This window comes from Schistocerca piceifrons, chromosome X (genome assembly GCF_021461385.2).
Source record: "Schistocerca piceifrons isolate TAMUIC-IGC-003096 chromosome X, iqSchPice1.1, whole genome shotgun sequence".
In the NCBI taxonomy this organism is placed as follows: Eukaryota; Metazoa; Arthropoda; class Insecta; order Orthoptera; family Acrididae; genus Schistocerca; species Schistocerca piceifrons.
This window is the reverse complement of record NC_060149.1, coordinates 863,256,082-863,279,724: the sequence shown is the minus strand read 5'-3', so window position 1 is coordinate 863,279,724 and position 23,643 is coordinate 863,256,082. Positions and strand designations below refer to the sequence as shown.

Sequence of the window (23,643 nt, the reverse complement as noted above, 5' to 3'; positions counted from 1 at the left end):
GGGTTCGTATGCTTCCTCTGCCACTTGTGTGCAGTTGTACACACTACCAAGATAAATAGTGACAGTCTGTTCTTACTACTCTGACTGTGCAGCTTGACAGCCACGTAGCTGAATCTGACCTTTGTGGACTGTTTCCCAGTCTCACAGCCTTGAAAACTCGCTCCGACTGTTTGGCACCTTCTTCCTCCAGAGCATTTTGTCCGTCGTTGAGATGATGTACTTAGTGGTGTGCAAGTAGGAGAGCTGAAGGTGGGGCGATGCACAGTAGGAAGGAGCAGTGTACCATGTGGTATTATAGCCAATGGTATCATTCTGTGGTGTTTGCCTGTAGTGTGCACTTCAGTGTGCATGTAAAGCATTTATTCTTATTATGTTACTTTACATATGGTGAAGGTATTGACCCACTGTAGTGGTTATTACGAGTGGCATAAAGCAAACATGTCAAGTATTAAATTAAGTAGTGACAGTAATAGTTTTCTGATCATCTAATTTTTATTTGAGGAATAGTCAAAAACAGAAAAAGTGGCCCAATGTGGTGCTTTCCCATAGTCACAGGTACCAGGGTAGGCAGCAGCTGCAGTATGTAGCTTGAGACAAAGAGAGAGAGCACACTGGTGACACCTCAAAGTATTGTGTGTCTCTGTCTGTGCGCAATACATCATGCACCCTTCTTCTTATTTGCACATCACTATTGTAGAGGCTTTGTGGGCACGTAGCCGGACATATTGGTTACCTGTATTTATAGTAACGTGTTAATGTCCAGAGACTTGATACTGAACTCAGATGTCTCCCAATCGTGGCAATAATTGTGGGATTCTAGCCAGCTTCTCCCTCTGTACTAACTGTACACAGGAGGAGCAGGCAGTTACATCTTGCTGTTCTTCTTCTCAGTGACTCTCAGGTGATCAGTCAGATGAAGCCCATTCTCCTTCACAAAACTGCCCACTTTTTCTTGCTTGTTTCACTCATGTGAATAGTTGAATAGAACAGCCAGGAGTCCTCTCACTTTATTCAATATCTTTCTCATCCACTGTGTGTGTTCTTGTTCATGTTGCATGTTAACAATGACAATGGTACGTCCACTGTTAGAACAGGAAACAAGATTATGTTGTTGAGGTGTACATCATACATCTATCCAACCTGCTCTCTGTATCAGAACTGTAATATAGTTATAACAATGCAACCATGTGAAGGAACTTGTAGTTAAGTGTACTGTGTGTAAGAGCTGAGATATGTGATAAAGTATTGCTAAATGTGCAAAATCTCAAAAAGATCTGTCTGATGGGGCATATAAACCTAATAGTTGCCATATAACATCTAACTAGTCCTGAGCAGTCAGTGACCTGTGTGTGTACAAGTGGATTAGGAAATATAGAATAGGAAGAATCAAATATGTTCTTTTACATGATATCTCTATATATTGTGGAGGTGATTCTGAAGCAGAGCTGATATAGTAAAATAAACTAGTTTGGAGAACAAAGTTCTACATATTGCTGTGGTGGTGGTGGTGGTGGTGGAGGAAAATGTTCTTAAAAGTTTCATGACACTTTGTAGCTAGTATGATAAATTTATTTTAATAAGGATACTCTTAATAAATTTAAGATTGGAGGATAAAAGTTGCGACCAGGCGCTTTCACATAAAGGAAAAGTAATGATAAATCGGGGATTTCTAGGGAAGAGAAACATAATTGATGCTGTGGTGATTTAAGAATTGTTAAGATTAAGAATCATAGCATTCCTCAATATTGGTAAATAAATATGTGTTATTGCTACTGATATGGTCAGGCTTGCAGTAAGAATTGTCAGGAAACGACTTTTGCGCATTAAAAAAGGCAGTGAAAAATGTTTTGGTTTTATAATAGAATAAATGCAAAAACAAATGGTACTGGAAGGGAAAAGGTTAGCAGTTTCGTAACTTTGTCATTGTCTCAGTATGTAGTGGCACTTTCTGTTGGTGTAGGAAAATATTGGTACTGGTCACTTGAGCCTAGTGATGCAACTCCACTGACTACTAAATAAATGAAGGCCCTGAGACAATTGATGTGAGATGCAGCATATTTATTTTGGGTAATGAAGGCTACTTGGTGATGCCCAGATATGTTAGCTGGTGAAAACCACTAGATGATCTTGTGTGAAAATGGGCACTTGGTTAATACTCAGCAGAAATCAAACCTACATTTGGATCGGACTTCCTTAACTCTTGTGCAGTATACTGCTGCATCCATTTTTCAATAAGCTGCCACTCGAATTCAAAAATTTTAGCAGTAATCCACGTGCTTTCAAGTTGAAACTGAAGTGTTTCCTCAAGAGTCACTCCTTCTATTCTGTTGAGGAGTTCCTTGAAAAATTAAGCTGATTATTATTGTATTGCTGACAGTGTTTCCTTAAACTTATGGACTGACATTTTTCAGGTTCATGAACATTTATTTTTATCTGTTATTACTTTTATGTTGTAATTTCATGTACTGACACGTTCCATGACCTTGGAGATTTGCTCATCAATTTGGTCGTATGGAACTTGACGTGTAAATAAAAAAAATAAAAAGGACTAATTCAGCAAGTGCTACATGCAGACACTGAGAGAGCCAAACTCATAAACATCGTAGTCTTCGTAAACATACCCCTGTAGATCTTGTTTGTTACAACATGCAACTGAGTGTCTGAGGCTTCAAGCATCAACTTTATGTTACAAATTAGTCCGGATGTACCTAACATTTTGCAATGTAACAAACAGCATTGATTAAGAATTTGTTTCTATTTTCAGTTGTGCGAAAATTAATAACAGCTTAAAAAAAAAAAAAACAACATAAAAGTGTGTTGAAAATCATATGTCCATGCATTTCTCTCCTCACTTTTGGTCTGTGTAATTGGTTATTCAGTGTTTGTTGTGGTTTGGGAGGTGTTTCCAGGGGTAATGTTAAGTGACTCACCCTGTATAAATTATTTAGGAGACAATCTGAGTAGTCATCTTAGGCTGTTCACAGATGATGCTGTCATTTATTATCCAGTAAAGGGATAAAAACAAATTGCTAAATGATTTAGAAAATATATCTGTATGGTGCAAAAATTGGCATTTGATCCGAAATAATGAAAAGTGTGAGATCACCCACATGAGTGGTAAAAGGAATCTATTAAATTTCGGTTATACAGTAAATCAGTTGAATCTAAAAACCATAAATTCAATTAAATTACAAAAAACTTAAATTGGAAAGTACACACAGAAAATGTTATGGGAAAGGCAAATCAAAGACTGCAATATACTATTGGTACACTTAGAAGATGAAAGAGATCTACTAAAGAGACTGCCTACACTATGCTTGTCCATCCTCTTTTGAAGTACTGCTGCATTGTGTGGGATCTGTACTGTATAGGATTGAAAGAGTACACTGAGAAAGTTCAGAGAAGAGCAGCATGTTTTGTATTATCGAGAAATAGGGGAGTGTGTGTCACGGACATGATACAGGATTTGGAATGGACATCATTAAAACGAAGGTGTTTCTCATTGCAGTAGGATCTTCTCATGAAATTTCAATCAACAGCTTTCTCCTCCGAATGTGAAAATATTTTTTTGGCACAGACTTGCATGAGGAGACATTATTATTATCATAATAAGATGAGGGAAATCGGAGCTTGTACAGAAAGATATAGGTGTTCATTTTTTCCGCTCACTTTTTGAGAGTGGAATAATAGAGAACTATTTTAAAGGTGATTCAATGAACCCTCTGGCAGACATTTAAGTGTGATATAGATTATGTTGATGTAGAGTGTAGCACAATCATGGCAGAAGCCAACACTGGGATACATGCCAACATGATGCACTTGATGATGAGCTGATTCACTCAATGACCACTCTGGCTGGACAGCTAGTATTTAGAGGTGTCAAAGTGTGTTTGTTGTGGTGTTGCTGCTACAAATGTCATATACGCCATGTACCAAAGTGTCCCTGATTTCAGTAACTCGGTGAGCACCGACTGGGAGGCAGACGGTGGCGTTCAATAAGTTCTGTGGAGGAATGGTATATTGCTGCCAGTGGTGCTCTTTATGATGTTGAGCCCTTTTGCCTAGGCCTGTGCTGCTACACTTAACTCTTCATGGAAAATATGCCATATTCTTTCTTTTGATATTTCTGTGACACTGTTTCGTAGTCTCATAATTGTATTTTCTCATTGTTACGTCTGCAGTTACAGATTTAGAACTTTCTTCAAGTGTACCATCTTCAAGAGAAGTGCGCCCACATCTGAATCCAGTGGCACATTACTTAAATGTTTGATTATGATGGTGATAAATTTAGCTTGATTGTGAAAGGCTTGTCAATATACTTAGTTAAGTGAACAATTTCATAGGAAGGGGGAAAAAACATGTGACTGTCTTAGTTGTAAAGCAGAATGCAAGATTAAGATCAAAAATGGAGGAGCATAGGTATAAGACAGAACAGTAGGCCAGGCTAACAGACAGATAATGGTAGGCCTAAGTGAGTTATGACAGTTTTTACAGTTTGGAAAGAAGCTAGGTATTTTAAGATAAGGAGAAAATTTTCTGCAACATACAGCCATAAAACATGGTAGAGAAAGAATAATATCTTTTCAGTATTCAGGCCACATAATTTTTAATGAAATTCTCAAGCTTTCAACAGCAATGTTCAAAAATGGTATACGAGGGATTTGAATGATTTTATTATATATTACACTTAATATAGTATCAGCACTTTTGGAACTTTGTTCATAGTATTTTCCAAAAAACTTTATGCTGTCCACTTCAGCTTGAAATACATTATTTGTCTGAGATTACAACCGTCTCACTATTCTTCAGACCTGCTAACTTTCAATCCACATACTAACATTCTGATTTAGGTTTCCTAAAAAAACTAGATGAATGTTAAGATGATTCCTTTGAAGAAAATAGTTGCAGATGTTTTCTTGTTACATGCTTGTCCAATGGGAGCTTCTGCACTATCTATGATCTTTTTGTCAGTTGGACATTAATTCCTTATCCTTTGTTTCCTGTTTCCTGGCCTGCATTATGAACCAATGTGTCTTTCATTTCCTCATGGCCCCCACAACCTTTCACTCAAGATACATGCTCATGTAATTTCTGTTTAACCCTTTGACTGCTGGAGGAATGTCATTGGCTCGCTGCGCTGCAACGCCGAGGCCTGCGGTGTAATCCGGCTACCTGCGCTGCGAGCCTGTCCCTCAGTGCCACTGCCGGGACCGGATCAGCCCGCGCTGTGCAACCCACCCAGTGTTGAATACTTCTCTGCTGATTACAACTTCTGCAGAGTCAGTGTGAATTTTTGGTGACTTTGAGCTGTAATATCTCGGGCAATAGTTTTTGTAAAGAAATAAAATTTGGCCATCTTGTAGAACTTTATGCGTTATCTTAAGAATAATAATGAAAAGAATTTTATGAGCCACATTGAGCCAGAAAATTGTAGGTTACTCGGCCAAAAAAATAGGCGTCCCAAAGAACTTTGAAGTTTGGCTTCTTGCATCTCCTGAGCTAATGCTGTGATGAACGTGAAACTTGGCACGAAGTTTCATTTCCATAGCCCTTTTCAGTACTGAATGAATTAAGCACAAAATTTAAGATTTTGTAAAAACGTCAAAATGCGGTATTTTCATTTTGATTTTGCTAAAAAACTATGCTCTGTAAAACATACCAAGCTGTACAACTGGAATGAAAGTTGGGTATTCGCATATCTAGTAGAGTGAACGCATGATGAAAATGAAATTTAGAGTGCAGTAGATTGACAGCACAATGATAAGGAAAATAAAAATTTTTTTCCACTATTTTCCAATAATCTGCAAATTAGTCAAAAATATGTTGATTTTTATGAAAAGATGAAAGCAGGGTATATTTGATACTTCTTTTACTAATACCATTTTCTATTAATGCTTCAAAGCCAGTCTCATTCAAACAACAAATTTTAAGCTCCGAACCCTCCCCAGAACAATGAGTTTAATTTCCAATATTGGCTAACAACAGAGTCAAAGTAGCAAGAAATATTGCACTGAGAACAGAGTCTTAACTTCGGTATGTTGCTTCGTGTTGATTAAAGGTGTTCAAATCAGTTATGGGAAACATGTTTTGCACAAATAGACTGAATGTGATCTATACTTGTACTACTAAAGATAAAAGAATATAACTGCCCCTGTTATGCATTAATAATTTAAATGTATTGTATGCATATTAATATATGGGTTTTATTTTACTGGCGCAATGTACTCGTCGTAATTATGTTTGCCACAGCATGGTTGTTGTTGTTGTTGTTGTTGTTGTTGTCTTCAGTCCTGAGACTGGTTTGATGCAGCTCTCCATGCTACTCTATCCTGTGCAAGCTTCTTCATCTCCCAGTACTTACTGCAACCTACATCCTTCTGAATCTGCTTAGTGTATTCATCTCTTGGTCTCCCTCTTCGATTTTTACCCTCCACGCTGCCCTCCAATGCTAAATTTGTGATCCCTTGATGCCTCAGAACATGTCCTACCAACTGGTCCCTTCTTCTTGTCAAGTTGTGCCACAAACTCCTCTTCTCCCCAATTCTATTCAATACCTCCTTATTAGTTATGTGATCTACCCATCTAATCTTCAGCATTCTTCTGTAGCACCACATTTCGAAAGCTTCTATTCTCTTCTTGTCCAAACTAGTTATCGTCCATGTTTCACTTCCATACATGGCTACACTCCATACAAATACTTTCAGAAACGACTTCCTGACACTTAAATCTATACTCGATGTTAACAAATTTCTCTTCTTCAGAAACACTTTCCTTGTGCATGGATATTGCGCCACTTCAATCACTAAGTCCGTTCATTTGCCAGTAAACTGCTATATATGATGAAGTCAGGCTTCATTTGAATAATTTTACACCCGTTGCATCTATTTCCCATCCTTTTCGATCCAGGCCTTGGACCGGCACTGGTGAAGTTAAAAATGGATTTATACGTTTTTTTTACATTTTTGCCTTTTTTTTAGTAGTTCATTCAGAAGTGTCAATAAATTTTCTCAGATTTAGTTCCCAATGACTAATAATGCTTCTTTGTATGATAAGTCTCAAAGCAGGTTACAACATATAATGGAATGTTGCAAGTTTTGCATTGGTATCTAGTTTCCCAGCGCACTTTCGGTTTCGTGCAAACCACGAATCTGTGCATGAGCATACTTTTCTGCAAATGTCTGATCTCACTGAGCTCAGTAACATGTCACAACGGTCAACTGCACCCGTAACAGGCGGAAAATGTCTCCCTGTGAATCGCAGAGGATTCTCGTCATCATAGCACCTTCCCTTATCGGCTTTTTTCCATTCTGTAGCATATTTTTCTACAATCTCCCTTACAAGAGAAAGGTGAAACTCTGTGAATGCCATTTTTTGCCCTTTTACTGACTGGTGGATAGCATGAACATTTAGAGGGCACAAATCCAAAATGTGGAAAAAAATATTTCTTGAACCATTTCACAGTCTTACACACTGATCCCACTGAGCTCAGTAACATGTCACAACAGTCAACTGCACTCATACTCAACTTTTAATCTACAATACATTGTGGTTTCTTTATTTTTTCGCCAGTATTTCTGTGTCTTTTCTGTTTCAACCATTTGTGTTGTGTGACTTGTGGTCAAAATGCACACCTCTCTCTTATCTCACCACTTGATAGCAAGGACCTTGTCAGTGGACTTAAACTCAGTTTGTCCTCATTTTAATTTCTTCTGCAGTTTTGGCATGTTGCGCCTATTCATATGAACAGTGCCACGTGCAGCTGTTCCATGGTTGTGAAGCCAGAGGAACAGGTCTGGGCTGGAGTACCAATTATCGACATAAAGAATATGACCCTGTTCCAGATAAGGTCCTATAAGAGTTGTCACTATGTCGCCACTTTTTCTGAAATTGTTGAACCCAATTTCTGTTGTTGCACCTCTATATACAATAAAATCTAAAATATACCCACTCTGACAGTCACCCAGTACAAATGTCTTTATTCCAAATCTACTTTGCTTGGTTGGAATAAACTGCTTAAAAGATAATTGTCCTTTGAAGAGCAAGACTTTCATCTATACAAAGCTTGTGATGTGGGCGAAATAAATTACGAAACGTCTTACGAACTTTGTCAACAATCGTCCTAAAATAGACTGTCGCCTCCAGTACTCGCAGAGTTATCACTGAAGTGTAATGTTCTCAGAAGTAGCAAAAATGGCCTCGGGACATAATTTTGCTGGAAACTGGCGTGTTCAAAAGTGTGTCTCTAGATCAATAATCACTTAATTTTAACTTTTTAACTTGTACCATTAGAAGGCAAACAGCAACAAAACAATACATTTCCTCAAATCCAGTGTCTTTCCACTTTGACAGTTGAGAATTCACAGATTCTGTAGTATTTCCTCTGGTGTAAATGTAAAAACGATTTGTTTTGTCTGCAATAAATTGCAACAGTTCTTGAGACAGAAATTTCACAAGAAATGAAAGAATGCTTGGGTGTAAATGTAAAAACGATTTGTTTTGTCTGCAATAAATTTCAACAGTTCTTGAGACAGAAATTTCACAAGAAATGAAAGAATGCTTGGGTCAGTATCCAATTGGCATTTGTGTCCTGAACTCGAGTCATTGAAGTAATGGTTTAACAGCTGGAAATTGGTTTCTTTCCAGTAAAATGTGTCACTCAAGTGCGTTCTTTTCTGAACCATTTCACTGTCACTTTCTGATTCCTCGGATTCAGAGGAACTGCTGACTATAATTCTTGCTCTCCCCACTGATGTAAAGGGCTGTGGTTTCTGTTGAAGACTTATCACTGCTAGCAATGTCAGATAATTCACACTCACTGTTGCTCCTGGTGAGCATGTCCAGGATCTCTTTATTTGTGAAACCACAGTGACGTGACATTTCTCACATAGAAAACAAGAAAACTGACAAAAACACAGGAATTGAAACCAAATTCTGCAAAGAGGGGACACAGCAACAAACGTGTATGCACTGTCAACCTATATAGTGAGACCACTGAACAGCTACTGGAAGAGCAGGGTGGAAAGACAGCTCTGCGTGTTTACATGTCTGTAGTGCTCAGGTAGCTGTGACTCAGTGCGCCTAAACTCGTCCCACGACCCCAACAGTCAAAGGGTGAAGTCTAGATTTCTTTCCTTCCTCTCCTCTTATGCATCAGGTTTATCATTTTTATTCAAATTGCTGTAATTACAGTTACTGTCAGTGTGAATAAGTAGTAAATGCAGTAAATCAGTGCTGTACAAGGATTTCTGATTTTTTTCCTCCTTGTGTGATTAATAGGAAATGTAATTCCAAGCCAGAGGTTCAGTGACTAATTTTTCTATACGACATTTGGTGCTCGATTAGTCATCATCATTAGGTTATTTGAGTAGGGGTCTTAGGGGTGTGTGTGTGTGTGTGTGTGTGTGTGTGTGTGTGTGTGTGTGTGTCTGTCCCTTTGATGTAAGTTTACTAGTGTCTCTACCATTTCCACTTCACATTGTCATATTTGACCCACACCCATGTTTCTTGTCATCTCCAGATAAAGAGCTTTTGATACTGACTATTGAAGATGTTAGATTTGGCAAGCTTTTTTTGGTCATTTATGCTTTTGTTTCTAGTGCACTGTAGTTACAGGGGTTACATTTTGCTTATGTTGAAATGCTTTGTGTTTAACTTTTGTATTTGTGTTTTACGAAATACTCAAAATCTTAGAGATAGAAATAATCTTTCTTTCTTTGTCTGCTTTAGGACCAAGATTTGGATTTCGTCGGAATGGTGATGTGGAAGGCGTTAGACAGTCTAGTGGTAACTGGCAGCGAGACACAGATTTTTGTTGGAACCGAGGCACTCTTATTAAGCCTTTTGATTCCGACGTGCTGCAGGATTTGTGGCATAAACAGTGAGCTTTTCTCCTTAATTTTTTGTCCACAAATTTATGAATTCTACTTAAGAAAAACGTTATTCCTTAGGATTAAACATAATTTAGCTGTGCAGTATTTTTCCATTTGTTAGTTTAAACAATTTGTAAATGTGACAACTCTTCTCCCATAATGCACAGTAATATGCCTAACTCTGTTCCTGAGCACATGAAAATTTGAAGACATCTAGTGTTTGCAACCATTTTGTGTATTGTCAAGTGGAGTGAAATGACAATTAGAAATGCTGCCATGTGTAAGAATGACAGCAGATGAAATGAAGAAAGGTATCTACACTTCTACTCATTTAGTTGTAATCGAATATCAGTAAACAGTATAGCTTGTATAAAAACAGAATAGTAATGAAAATGCAAAGGAGACTTTGTCAAGAAAGAGAATCAAAAATAACAACTCAAACAGAAGAATGTAAAGGAATGGAAGAAAGGAAAGAGTTGTTCTTATTCACGGCAAAGAAAGATGTGTTAGTAACAAAGAATAGATGTGTTGAAAGTTAGTTTTATCAATTCTTGCAACAGTGAATGTGAAAGAAGTATTAATGCTCGAACAGTTCCTTATATTTTAATATGTCAGTTTCATACAAATGAATTATTACATATTGAAGACAGTCACAATGATTGTGCCATGATCTTATCATCCTATACTAACTCAAATGGAAATAAGTAAATGAAAAATTGAGAAATCACAGAACAGGGCAGTTTTAGCCAATATTTCATTTTATCATACTAAAATTGCTATTCTAGGCAGATTGTGTTTTGTGACATTTAAGGATACTACACTGCTATATATCTGAATCAGAATAACAAAGTGACTGACAGTGAAGTTCAGTTGAGCAGGAAGGGAGAGGTGACGTTGGTTTGCCATTATATGCACACGGGGATGGGTGTGGCAGCAGTAACTATGCAGTTCCATACTGACTGCCTTCACATACTCCCTATTAAGGGTATACGGAACGCCCTATGCTTACAATGTTAAATTGAGCTAAAAGTTAGGAACATTTTCTCATTTGTTATTTGGACGATACTCTTGATTTTTTTCACAGAACGCAGAGATATGTTCTGCTTTTATGCTGAATTATTAATTTTGAAAAAATAATGTATAGTTTTTCAGATATTTTATTTTTTGTAAATGTTAAAAAAAGTTATACATTTTAACAAGTATTTTAAAATTTACATCCATTAATACAAAATAATTCCACATATCTTTTAATTCAGATATATTAGAAGGTCTTAAGGAACAACTACAGAAAATTTCATCTTTCTACTATAAATAGGCCCTGAGAAAGTGTACCTTATACAAAAAAAAAAAAAAATAAAGTTACGGGAAATTAGCTTCAAAGTTTTTATTTCAGTACAAGCCTGCTCCATAGCTTGTATCATCAGAATCATCCAACAGCTTCCTCTTGATGGCTCTGCTATGCTGTCTAGCCATATTTGAATATACTTTTATGGCATTATCTGAAGACCTGAGCCGTTCCTTGACCAAACAAAGCATAGCTGCGGCAGTTCGTAGTCCTACACAGAGCCCCAACTTCTGCAGAACTTTGCACTTTGTTATATTGCCCTGACTGAATGATGAAACAGCATCATAAACGCCAAAGTGAAGTGTGTTTATACCCACAAACACAGTTTTAGGTAGCCTATTCCATATCACATGGTTCACACACTCATTTGGATTTTGAGTCCGGCCATGAAGACATTTCTTTAGTAGACTAATATCTGCGAGGTCTCGGAATATTGGTTTTATTTCATCCATTATGGCAGGTGGCAGGTGATGAGGGTGATTGTATTGTTTCTTAGTTACCTTGCCTCTGTTGTACTTGCACCAACTATCGCCTCCTTTTGGACATAGCCTATGTTGGGGATTCTCATTGTTTGAAGCTGTATGAAAAAACAGAGGCCAGACTGCTCTTCTCATTAATTCTGCATCTGCTGTATTCTGTCTTATTGCTAGACCATAGCACTTCTGAATATGATCTATTGTAGCATCTGTCAGTCTATTTTTCCCATCTAAAGTTTTTCCATCGCTCAATTTCTTGCCTTTCATGCTAGCCTTGAGCCGTCGAAGTCTTGATCCCATCCTGTTCTGAACATGGCCAACACACTCCAGTTTGGAAATTTTCACATCGTTACCATAGGGTCTCAGTTCCTCAATTTCTTTGAATGCCTTTGAGTCACCATCTCCAAGATAATTTATGTATCTAATGTTGTACCATTTTACTGAGCGTTGATAAATACTTCTTACACCAGCAACTTCCATACCACCACTTGACCCATAGTAATTTGCCATGCACTCCTCTTCATGTTTATTTTTCATTTTCTCCTTGCATCTGCAATGCTTGGAAAGTATTGCCACATCAACTACCTTACCAGTGTCCACACTTGTAGCTGTTACTACACCATTCAGAGATGTGTGGCCTCTCTTCTGCCAGCTTCCATCAAAAGCTATGCACAAGTCTCTGCTATTATTATTTTCAACAACTGCTTCCTTAACAGCATCTTTCATGTTTTCCTGTGCCACATCTTCTACAGCAGAGCCTATTGCAATTATGTGTTTGTTAAATTTTGAAGGTGGAGGAGGGAGGTTCATCACACCACACAACATGGCACTTGCAGCCCTGCCCTTTCCTATACATCGTAATCCATAAACCAGTCTAATGTTTATATCGTATAGTTTACCTGTATCTGCAGTAACATGTGAGGAATTGAAGAAAGTAACACTGTTTTTGCAATAACTGCACATCAGCTCTAATTCACAAGCAAGTCCTACATGTAAGTTTGTTTTCAATGAAACACCACATTTTCCACATTGTTTGCAGCACACATTGTTCTCCAAAATGTCTGATAATAGAGAGACGTTAATTACCTCATATTTTGTAGTCCCAGCATTTAGTTTCTTGTATTCTTCAATTCCAGCTAGTTTTCTTCTTGAAGCACTTTCCGGTGTAGTGGCAGCAGCATCACTCAATGTATCACTACCAGTGTTGAGGTTAGTCGCTACTGGGACATCAGATACTGATGAAGATGAATCAGACGAAATTTTAGTACACTTTACTTTCTTGCGCCAATGTACACGCTTTCTAAATACCTTCAGACTAGGTCTTGGCATGTTGATGGAAAGAAAACTCAATGACTTCTCCACATACGACTTTCACAACAATGACATGGATGTACTCACAAAGGAAACAATATAAATGATGCAGAATCTATTGTCAACTGTCTAGCAGTGTAGCCAACAAAAAAGCTAACTCTCTTGTGCTCAATTATATCTCTGGCAAGGCTGTCTATATCAGGTATATTTCGCATCTCATATACAAGGTGCGGAACATCATGAGTCGGAATTATTTAAAAAATTATTTAAAATAGTTCTATTCACGTCATCCAAATATTTCATACATGGTATTAAACGGGAGAGTCTAAATTTTTCGAAAATGCATTTACCCAAAAATAGATTTTTTCATCGAAAAACTCATTCCATATACCCTTAATGTGCAGTAGTGAGTTCATTTTATGGAATTGTAATAACATTGTCACTTAAGGTCGTGTGTGTGTGTGTGTGTGTGTGTGTGTGTGTGTGTGTGTGTGTGTGTGTGTGTGTGTGTGTGTGTGTGTGTGTGTGTGTGTGTGTGTGTTGGAGGGGGGGGGGAGGGTGTGTGTGCGTAAGTGCACGTGTGGGTGGGCATGCATGCGTGGGTGGGTAGGTAAGTGGGTGAGTATGCGTGCGTGCACTCTAACTTAACAAAGGATTTATTGTTTATTCTCTCTCTCTCTCTCTTTTTTTTTTTTTTTTTTTTTTTTAGTTCCTGCTGATGACTCAATGGTTCTACTATTTGGTCATAGCTTTCCTACATATCTTACCGGTCATTGTAGTGCACATGTAGTATGTCGTACATCTGCAGGGGGAGGGTATTCCTTAACTGTGAAATGAGAATTCTTATGGAACTCCAGGTGAAGGTACTCAAAGTATGTCTGAACTGAGTGAAGTTTACCCCTGTGCCACAATCTGCATTTCTCCATTGTTTGCAGAGTCATTTCCTTTCTCAACACTGTTGTTACCTGTGCTGTGTTCTGTGGATGTTTGTGTCTGTGGATAAAACTATATCTTCTTATTGTTTACTATCCTCACTTCATGTTTTCAGGATTCTTTAACAAATTTTTCAGTGTGTTGTACTTCTCAAGTGTCATTTGTGCCACAGCTCTCTCTAACAGTATCTGGAGTTATGCCTCATGTTAGCTTTCATTATTTGTTGTCATGTAAGACTTGATATGTACCCAAATCATTTCAATAGCATTACAGTGGAAGCAGTATGGTGAAAGCACAACAGCCCTGTGGTCATGTTCTTTTGCCAACTCATGAACAATATACTGTTGAAGCTGTGGCATATTTTGTTTCGTAAGTTCTATGAACTCCACCTTATGCAAATTGTCCTGAATTTGCACATTGTGAGGTTTTAATTAATCTATAGTGTCAACTATTTTTGTTACCATCACTGAAGCTTTATCTCTGATAACTGAAGGGCATGGGGCATTATCCATAACAAAGACAAACAGCTGATTTGAGTCATCCGATAGTTGCTGTACCATTCAAGAAATGTCTTGTGATTCATCTCTTCATGGTGTTCGCTTGTTTTCCTTAATTTGTAAACCGGGGCACAGTTTGGTACAAACCCAAAGGAAGTGTCAATGAGTAAGACAATAATTCTTGCATCCTTTCCATTGGGAACAGCAGTACATACATTTGTACTGTCATCTTTTCAGCCTTTTCTGATAGAATGACTGGTATTTAGCCAAGTTTCATGTGGCCACAAAAGGTCTTCATTCCATACTTTAATAATGTCTCATGAAAATCAACAACACGATGCATTTATGTCAATTTGTTTCATTTTAATTTTGTATTCACTAATTTTTATATACCTGAAAGCAAGGATTCTGTTCCCCAAGGGGGCTCACCACACTCTGGTGAGTTTGTGCTTGGCCACCAAAGGGCCCCCACCTCTGCAGCATCTTTTCCCTTCCGTGCTGCATGTCTATCCTCTTGCTATATTTTTCCTCCTGCCTTGGGGAACATGGCTGTGATATTTTTGGGAATGGGTTTTGCATTTTCAGTAGCCTCATATCAGACCAATCCCTCTACTGTTTATTTATTTATTTATTTTCTTTCTTCATTTGCCATCTTCTATCCTTTCCCTTTCTCTGCTTCAGTGTCTGAGGTTCCTCCTCCTCCTCCTCCTCCTCCCTGTGCATTACTGAAGGCTGGCCCACATGTCTGACACACAACTGGTGAATGGGTAATGCATAATGCCCAGCCCTGGGTTGACAGGTAGGGTTCACATGTACACCCCCTGCCCCCAGTACAGGCCAGGCCCAGGGAGTGGTGACTGCTTGACCTGTTACCTTCTCAGTTTGCCAATTGATCCCTCTGTTGGGTGTTCGGTAGGTGTGACCTGTGATGTGAACAATCACCTAAGTTGGGTGAGCCCACCCTCTGAGGGGCCTCCCAGTTGGAAGTAGAGCACTTTTGGAGATGCTGGAAATCATGGGGATTTTCTCACAATGAGCCAAACATCATCTTCTCAGTCTACATCTACTAAATGTAAACAGAATGAGGCTAATGTTTAAAAGACCCTCCCAGCCTCACCTCAGTTCCTCGTGATTTCATGTACTGAAGACTGTCAGTCCTTTGCTGTTGTTAATATTTTTTTAAACAGAAAGGTGTTGATACAGCTACCGGCTCTGTGAAATTCTGCTCTTGTTTATGCAATGGCACTTTGCTTTTGAAGACTACTTGTTATTCTCTGGCACAACAACTGCTTGCAGCTTTGCTTCTCTATGGCTATCCTGTTCGTGTTGAGGCCCATCAAACGCTGAATTTTTTGCGTGGTGTTGTTTACACAAGGCTACTCGATGGTCGGATTGAGGCAGAAATTGAAACTGACCTCTCTGATCAGCGCGTCATTGCAGTCCATCGGGTGATGAAAAAGATAGATGAATCCTTAGTGCTCACATGCTCTCTTTTTCTCACATTTGATGGGCTATGAAGTTATCACAGCCCGAGCATACATTCCCAACCCGATGCGCTCCTATCCATATGATTGTTACAACCACAGTTGACTGTCCTGTCGACACCTGGCCAAATGTGTAACCTGTAGTAGGGATGCTCATGAGGGCGATTGTCTGCCCCCTTCTCCCCACTGTATGAATTGCAGTGGTGACACTGCAGCCTCCTCCCAAGATTGTCCCATTATCTCAATGACCGATGCATCCAGGAGATCTGGGTGAAGGAAAAAGTGCCTTACCCTGTCACTCGCAAGGTGTTGGCTAGTCAGAAACACTGTGTATCACCATCCAGCACTTACAGTACCGTGCTTGCTACATCTCACTCCATGAAGGACATGGCCACACTGACATGAGACCTCAAATTCAGCACCGTGGTTGTAAAATCACCCAGTGTCACAGTAGCATCCCCACCTCCTTCTCCTCCAGCTGTGCAACAAGCCACCAGATTTTTGCCTCATGTGGCAAAATCACCTTCTACACAACCAGCAGGCCAGAAAGGACAGAAGGCACACTCTCACAAAGACTTTTTACGTCCCTCCAGCCAGCAGACATCTGATTGATCATCTGCCAACTGCAAAGGCTCCAAGAAGTCAAACATCTCCTTCACTGACTTGGAGATCCACTTCAACAGTGTTGTCACATGATACCCTCACCCAGCCGACCTTCATGTTGCCTAAGTGCACTGCCAATCGTTTTTCTGCCCTGTACTCCACACACTGGCTGAGAGAGAATGCCGACACCTCTGTAGATGTTGTGGAGCAGGAGCCTCCAGCCTCTGTGCCCTGTAGCAGTGTCTTCAAAGGCTGGCACTCAGCAGCTGCTGAGGTGACACCTCTTCGTTTTTTCCCTCCTTCCCTCCTCCTCTTTCTCCATCATGACTCTCCTCCATTGGAACGTTCACAGCCTGATATCCAACCAGGAGGAATTACAGCTGCTCTTGGAGTCACAATCTCCACTTGTTCTCTGCCTCCAGGAAACAAAATTGTATCCTCATTACTGCTTTGACCTCTTGCATTTCTTTCTGGTCTGCTTTGACCTCCCCCCCCCCCCTCCCCCCCCCCCCCCCCCCCAAAGGATAGCATTCCATCTCGTGGGGGTGTTATGTTGCTCATCCGAGATGATGATCATAGTCAAACCATCTCCTTCAACACCCAGCTGCAAGCTGTTGCAGTCCACATTTTCCTTCCTCACTTCACCTTTTCCGTTTGTACTGTTTACATCCCTCCGTCATTCGGTGTCACCAGGGCCGACATCCTTCAACTTATTGGAAAACTCCCTCGCCCATTTTTACTGTTCAATGACTTTAATATGCACCATCCCTTTTGGGCTCTCCCTGAGCCTGTCAGAGAGGTGCCCTCTTGGCAGACCTTCTCAGTCAACTCAACCTCATCTGCGCTAAGGGGGGATGTAATGGAAAATGTAAACATTTATTTTAAAAATCATTACAACTATATATATTAATTTACAAATCTAAAATTTTGCATGAGTAAAGCATAAGAGCTGTGTTTTAACATAAAAAACATAATAAAATATGCAAGATTAATATTTTGCCAAAAATTTGAATTTTTAATTTTTTTAATTGTCTTCTCTATAAAAAGCCATTACTCAAATTTTAATCATGCAATTAATCTGAAAATTTTATTGTAGTGTCCTGAGAAGGTTATAAGACCACTGAACAACAGTTATTAATTTATGGTACAAGTTGTGTCATTAACTGAGTTTTTAATTTTGCACCTCCAAAATTAACTTTATTTTCTACATACAATCATCTAAAAATCAGAATGTAATTGCAGGATCTTGTTTCTTTTAGTTCCAGGAAGACAGCAACATGTTGTGAACAGTTCCTGAAAATTTCATAGCATTAGCGCATATACTTTTTGAGAAAAGGCTTCCAATAACGTAAAAAATGTAAAACAGAGAAAATGAGGTTCAAAGATTTTCTTTTCATACTTTGACGTGTAATAAGCTTATCTCAATTTTAAAATCCTCCATACTGATGCTCCTCATCCTCCAGGTTTCTCTTCTCTCCTCTTCGAATCTGCCTGGCCTGTATTTGCAGGTAAGAAACTGATCTGTTAGCTTTCTTGATCCTGCTCTTGTCGATGGTGTAAAATGCTTCTGTTGTAAACACACCAGGATCTATACCAACTCTCTTCAGCACTTCAATTCTGCCATTCTTTCCATTATTGTAACATAAAACTACATCATAGACACCTATTTTGAGTACTTCAAGTCTACAGAATGTCCTTTTTGAGTAACTAATCCAAATTAAATTATTGAGGATTTCATTTGCATTTTGTGTCTTTCCATGAAGACACTTCCTCAGTAAATCAGGGTTTGCAAGAAACCTGAATGTGGGCATAATTGCATTCGTAACAGGTTCTGGTTGTGAGTGTTTATGTGAATAGGTGTCATTTCTGTTGTTCTACTTACACCAATCATCGTTCAGACGTAGATTGTGCATTGGGGTTTGGTCAGTGGATAGTTTGTGAAAAAAAATTTCCCACACAGCACACCTCATTGCCTCTAAAACGTGTGTGTTTTTTCTGATAGCTGTCCTATAAATCCATTTCTTTCAGAGTAAGCTTCCTTTTCCTCCTAGTGGTTTTCCATCCTCAAGTACTTCACCTTTCTTCTCTTTCAGCAAGCGACGAAGCCTACCACCAAGCCTCCTTTGGATGTGTCCAACACATTCCAACTTTTCTATTGTTTTATTGTACACATTTTTATCTGCTACAGCTTTGAACGAAGAGGAGTTCCGATTGCCAAGGTATTTAGTATATCTAACACCATACTGGTCCTCAGATCTGGAGAACATCCTCACAACTGCAGCAGCCTCCATGCCCCAACTTGAGCCACTATAATTCATAGAGCATACTATTGCATGCTTTTCTTGCCACAGTTTCTTACTGTCTCCATTGCTGGACATTTTCCTTGTTGTACACTGGTGGCAGTATTTAGATATAATTTTTACATCAAAACCTTTACCTGAGTCAATACCAATAACAGATGCAACTCCATACAGAGACGTGTGATCCCTCTTCATCCACGTCCCATCTACAGACTACAGACACACACAGATCAGTAACGTCTGTAGGAGATATGCTGTCATGAATATCTACCCCAGGATCTATTTCTTTTTGGTTTATTTCCACCAGTTCCTCCACTGCTTTATTCATAGAAACTTTGGTAGTATCACATACAGCATTAGACATTTCTTCAAACCTTGCACAAGGTGGAGACAAGACATGTTCAGAAAACCATTACCCTCTTCCCTACCCTGTCCAAGGCATCTCAGCACATATGCTAACCTAAAATTGCTTTCATAGGTACCAGTGCCAGTTTTTTTTTTTTTTTTTTTTTAAAGGAAGAAAATAAAAATTTATAGCCACACGAATTACAAATTAATTTAGAATCATAAACTATTCCCACTCTTTCTTTCTTCAACAACAATCGTACATTCCATATTTTTACACATAACACATGAACATGAAAACTTTATAGCCTGGCAGAGACGCTCTAAACCAATATGTCTGAATCCAGTGGAATCCATACCATCATCATCATTCACGCACCTGTACAATTCTTCTGTTCCAAGTTTTGATACTGAAGCTGAGAGCTTATGTTCTTCATTTTGAGCTGCTTCCTCTTTTTTGTTGGTAAGCAGATTTCCATACAACCTCCATTTCCTAAACACAGTTTTTCCACCATCCATTATGCACAAATCTTGACTTCCACATAAAGGTTTCACAAACCAGTGCAGAGTTAATCAGTTTAACAATTTAAAGGCATTTATAAAGCTGCTATCATGATAAAATTCGCACACAACATAGATTAAACTTTGTAGATCAAGAAAATAATATTTTTTTAAAATCAATTTTTTGGAAAAAAATCCATTACATCCCTCCTTAACACTGGAGCACCCACGTTCCTTTCAGACTCCAACGCACCATTTAGACCTCTCATTCTGCACTGCTCATCTTGCCCATCATCTCGAGTGGTCCATTCACTCTGACACATACTAGAGCGACCATTTCACATATGCTGTCCATTTGCTGACACCTACTCCACCTATGTGCAAACCCAAATGACAGTTTTCTAAGGCTGACTGGAGGCTTTACTTCTCCTTGGCAACTTTCGACGAACAACTTTTCTCCAGTTGTGATGACCAGGTAGAATAACTTACAAAAGTTGTCCTTACTTCAACAGAACGTTCCATTCCCCACACTTCATCTTTACTGTGCCATGTCTTGGTCCCTTGGTGGACTGAGGCATGCCATGATGCAATTTGCAAGTGAAGAGGTGCTCTCCGCATTTTTAACCATCATCCTATAATGCAAACTGTACACATTATAAACAGTTGGGTGAACAGTGTTGTCATGTTCTTCAGGATAGCAAAAACGCTAACTGGATTTCATTTACTAGTTCTTCTAGCAGTTTCACTCCATCTTCCGTCGTGTGGGCCAATGTCCAACAGCTGTCTGGAACCACGGTCCATTCCCCAATTTCCAGCCTGACCGTAGCAAATGATGATCGTTGCAGATGATGTCAGAGTGGGCCCTATTGCTATCACCAACACCTTGGGCAGCTATTTTGTGGAGATTTCATGCTCCTTTCACATTCAGATGTTGCAGCACCTTTCTCTTGCGGAAAAGCACTTTGTCTATATTTACAATTGGATCTGGGCAGAGGGCACATTTCCCAAATGCTGGCATGAAGCCACTGTCATACCCATACCTAAGCCTGGTAAGGACAAATACTGTCCTTCTAGCTACCGCCCCACTTCTCTCACCAGCTGTGTTTGTAAGATGATGGAACATATGATTCATGCCTGGCTGGTATTGTGGCTCGAGTCTTGCAATTTACTAACCAATGCACAATGATTTTGAGCTCACCATTCTGCAGTTGACCATCTCATCACTTTGTCAGCCCATGTCAGGAATGGTTTTCTATGGAAATACCAGACTATGGCCATGTTTTTGAATTTGGAGAAAGGCTACAACACCTGCTGGAGGACTGGTATCCTCCGTACTCTCTACACACAGGCTTCCAAGGTCACCTGCCCTGTTTCTTTCAGGAATTTTTAAAAGACAGAGTGTACAAAGTATGTATGGGTTCTGCCTTGTTGGACACTTTTATCCAGGAAAACGATGTGCTTCAGAGTTCTGTCCTAATCGTCATCCTCTTTGCTGTCGCCGTTAACCCTATTATGGGCTGTCTCCCACTGGGCATCTATGGCTCTGTTTCATTGATGATTTTGTGATCTATTGCAGTTCTTCATGGACTTGTCTCCTTGAGTGGTGTCTCCAGCATTGGTTTGATCATCTTTACTCGTGGAGCATCATCAGTGACTTTCGTTTTTCCACTGAAAATACCAGTTGTATGAATTTCTGGTGATGGAATGGGTTTATTCCACCATCTTTACATCTTGGGCCTGTTGCTCTTCTGTTCATTGAAAGTACAAAATTCCTGGGGCTCCTACTCAATAGGAAACTTTCTTGGTGCTCCCACATGTATTACGTGGCTGCCTGCTGTACCCAGTCCCTCAGTGTCCTTTATTTCTTCAATGGTACTTCCTGGGGAGCAGATAGAACCACTCTCCTCTATACCCAACAGATCCCTTATCCGTTTGAAAATAGACTACGGGTATTTCGTTTACGCATCTGTACGTGATGTTCTTCTCAGTGGATGTGTGTGCTGTTTGTCTGCCAAGCCTGGCCACCCATCCTATGCCTCCTCCTTCAATGACTCCTTTGACTGCCAGTATGGGATGCATCCATCTTCTATGTTACCTCCTGGAGTTCGCTTTCAGCTATTGTTCCATCAGCTTAACTTCACACTACCTGCCACTTTCCTGATGGGTGTGAACCTTCACCACCTTGGCTTTGTGCAGCGGCCCGTGTTCACTTGGACTTCATTCGCTTCCTAAGGACACTACTCCAGACTCTCTCTATTGCCATAAGCTCCTTGAGCTTTGCACGGAACTTTGCAACACTACCTTTGTGTACACTGATCGCTCTCGGACCAGCTGTGGTGTCGGATGTACATTCATCATTGACATCAATGATTTTCGGTATCAGGTTCCAGAACATTGCTCAGTATTTACAGCAGAGCTCTTTGCCCTGAACCAGGCCATGAAGTACATTCGGCAACACAGGCTTTTCAATTGTGTTATTTGCTAATGGTAACACAGGTTTTTTTAAATAGCTGGATGTTCTTTTCTCTCTTAACACCCATATATTTAGTGATGAACAGCATTTTGCTGGAATTTGGCCAAATCTGTTACTCATTGATCTAGCTTCCTCTTTTTACTGGGTGACCAAGCTCTTCCTGGTCATTGTCAAGTGGTAAGACTGACTGCCATGTCGCCGTGGCTGCATTGTTATATAGCCACACTGCTGGCTGTAACATCTCTGGTGCTCTCTTCCTCGCTATATATGGTCATGTTTTCATTCCGCGTCTGTCGTGCCCATTTTAACATCGCGATAGCCAGGTCCCAGGCTGTGCTGAACTGCAAACCCCCTTGTTGATGGTTTTTTTCAGAGGTTTGTATTTCAATAGCTTCTTTTATGATGCTCTCCCAAAATCCCTTCATCTTCATAATGTCAGATCTTTTGTTGAATAGAATTCGGTGTCCATTTTCTAAGGCGTGTTCTGCCATGGCTGATTTTTCTGGATAGCGTAGGCGTAAGCACCCTTCGTGTTCCGTCTGGCGTTGCTCCGTCATGCGTACTGTTTGGCCGATTTAGTAAAAGCCACATTGACACTGAACACCAATGAAATGTTATATCTCTTCAGGAGACGGCTAATCTTCCCTGACACTGTACCACAGAAAGGCAAAAACACAAGTTTCTTGTTTTCTTCTTCGGTGGTGTTCTCTTCTCTGTTGGTGTGTTTCTTGCGTGTTGCACCAAATATAGCCTGTGACACTTGTCCATGGCTGTACCCATTATCCCGGAAGACTTTTTGGAGGTGGCTCAGTTCTAGTGGCAGACTTCCAGCGTCTGAAACGACTTTAGCACGATGGACGAGGGTATTCAGAATGCCACGTGTTTGTGCCACATGGTGGTGGCTGAAAGCGTGCAGATACCGATCTGTGTGTGTCGGTTTCCTGTAGATGCTGTGGCTGAGGTGCCCATTGGTTTACAGTCGAACGAGGATGTCAAGGAAGGGAAATGCACCATCTGTCTCAACTTCCATCGTAAACTTGATGTGGCCGTGAATGCTGTTCAGGTGTTCTAAAAATTCTCCCAGTTTTTCACGACCATGGGACCAGATGATAAGTGTCATCGACGTAATGATAAAAGCAACTTGGCTTAGCTGGAGCCGTGTCCAAGGCGATGTTGGCTATGGATGGAGCTAGTGGGCTTCCCATAGCCACGCCGTCCAACTGGTCGAAATACTGGCCACCATGTAGGAAGTATGATGATGTCAATGTGTCCTTAAACAGTCCCACAATTGTGCTATCAAATAACTGGAAGAGGATATCTATACAGTCATTGATCGGAACATGTGTAAACAGGGAGACCACATCAAAACTAACCATTATATCTCCTTGACTAAGACACAGTTGTTTAATTCTGTTGATAAAGTTGTCGATGTTCTTGATGTGATGCACACAACGACCCACATGTGGTGCGAGGAGGCTGGCCAGGTGTTTTTGCCAGCTTGTAAGT

The 23,643-nt window shown here is 39.8% G+C and overlaps 1 protein-coding gene across 1 annotated transcript in view; it reads left to right on the top strand.

Moving 5' to 3' along the window:
• The window catches only part of LOC124721327 (PH-interacting protein), a 264,771-nt gene that overhangs the window by 179,009 nt on the left and 62,119 nt on the right, over positions 1–23,643 (top strand). The window contains exon 16 of the mRNA XM_047246240.1: positions 9,727–9,877. Within this exon, the coding sequence (XP_047102196.1) occupies positions 9,727–9,877 (151 nt within the window). The remainder of the gene's footprint in view (positions 1–9,726; positions 9,878–23,643) is intronic.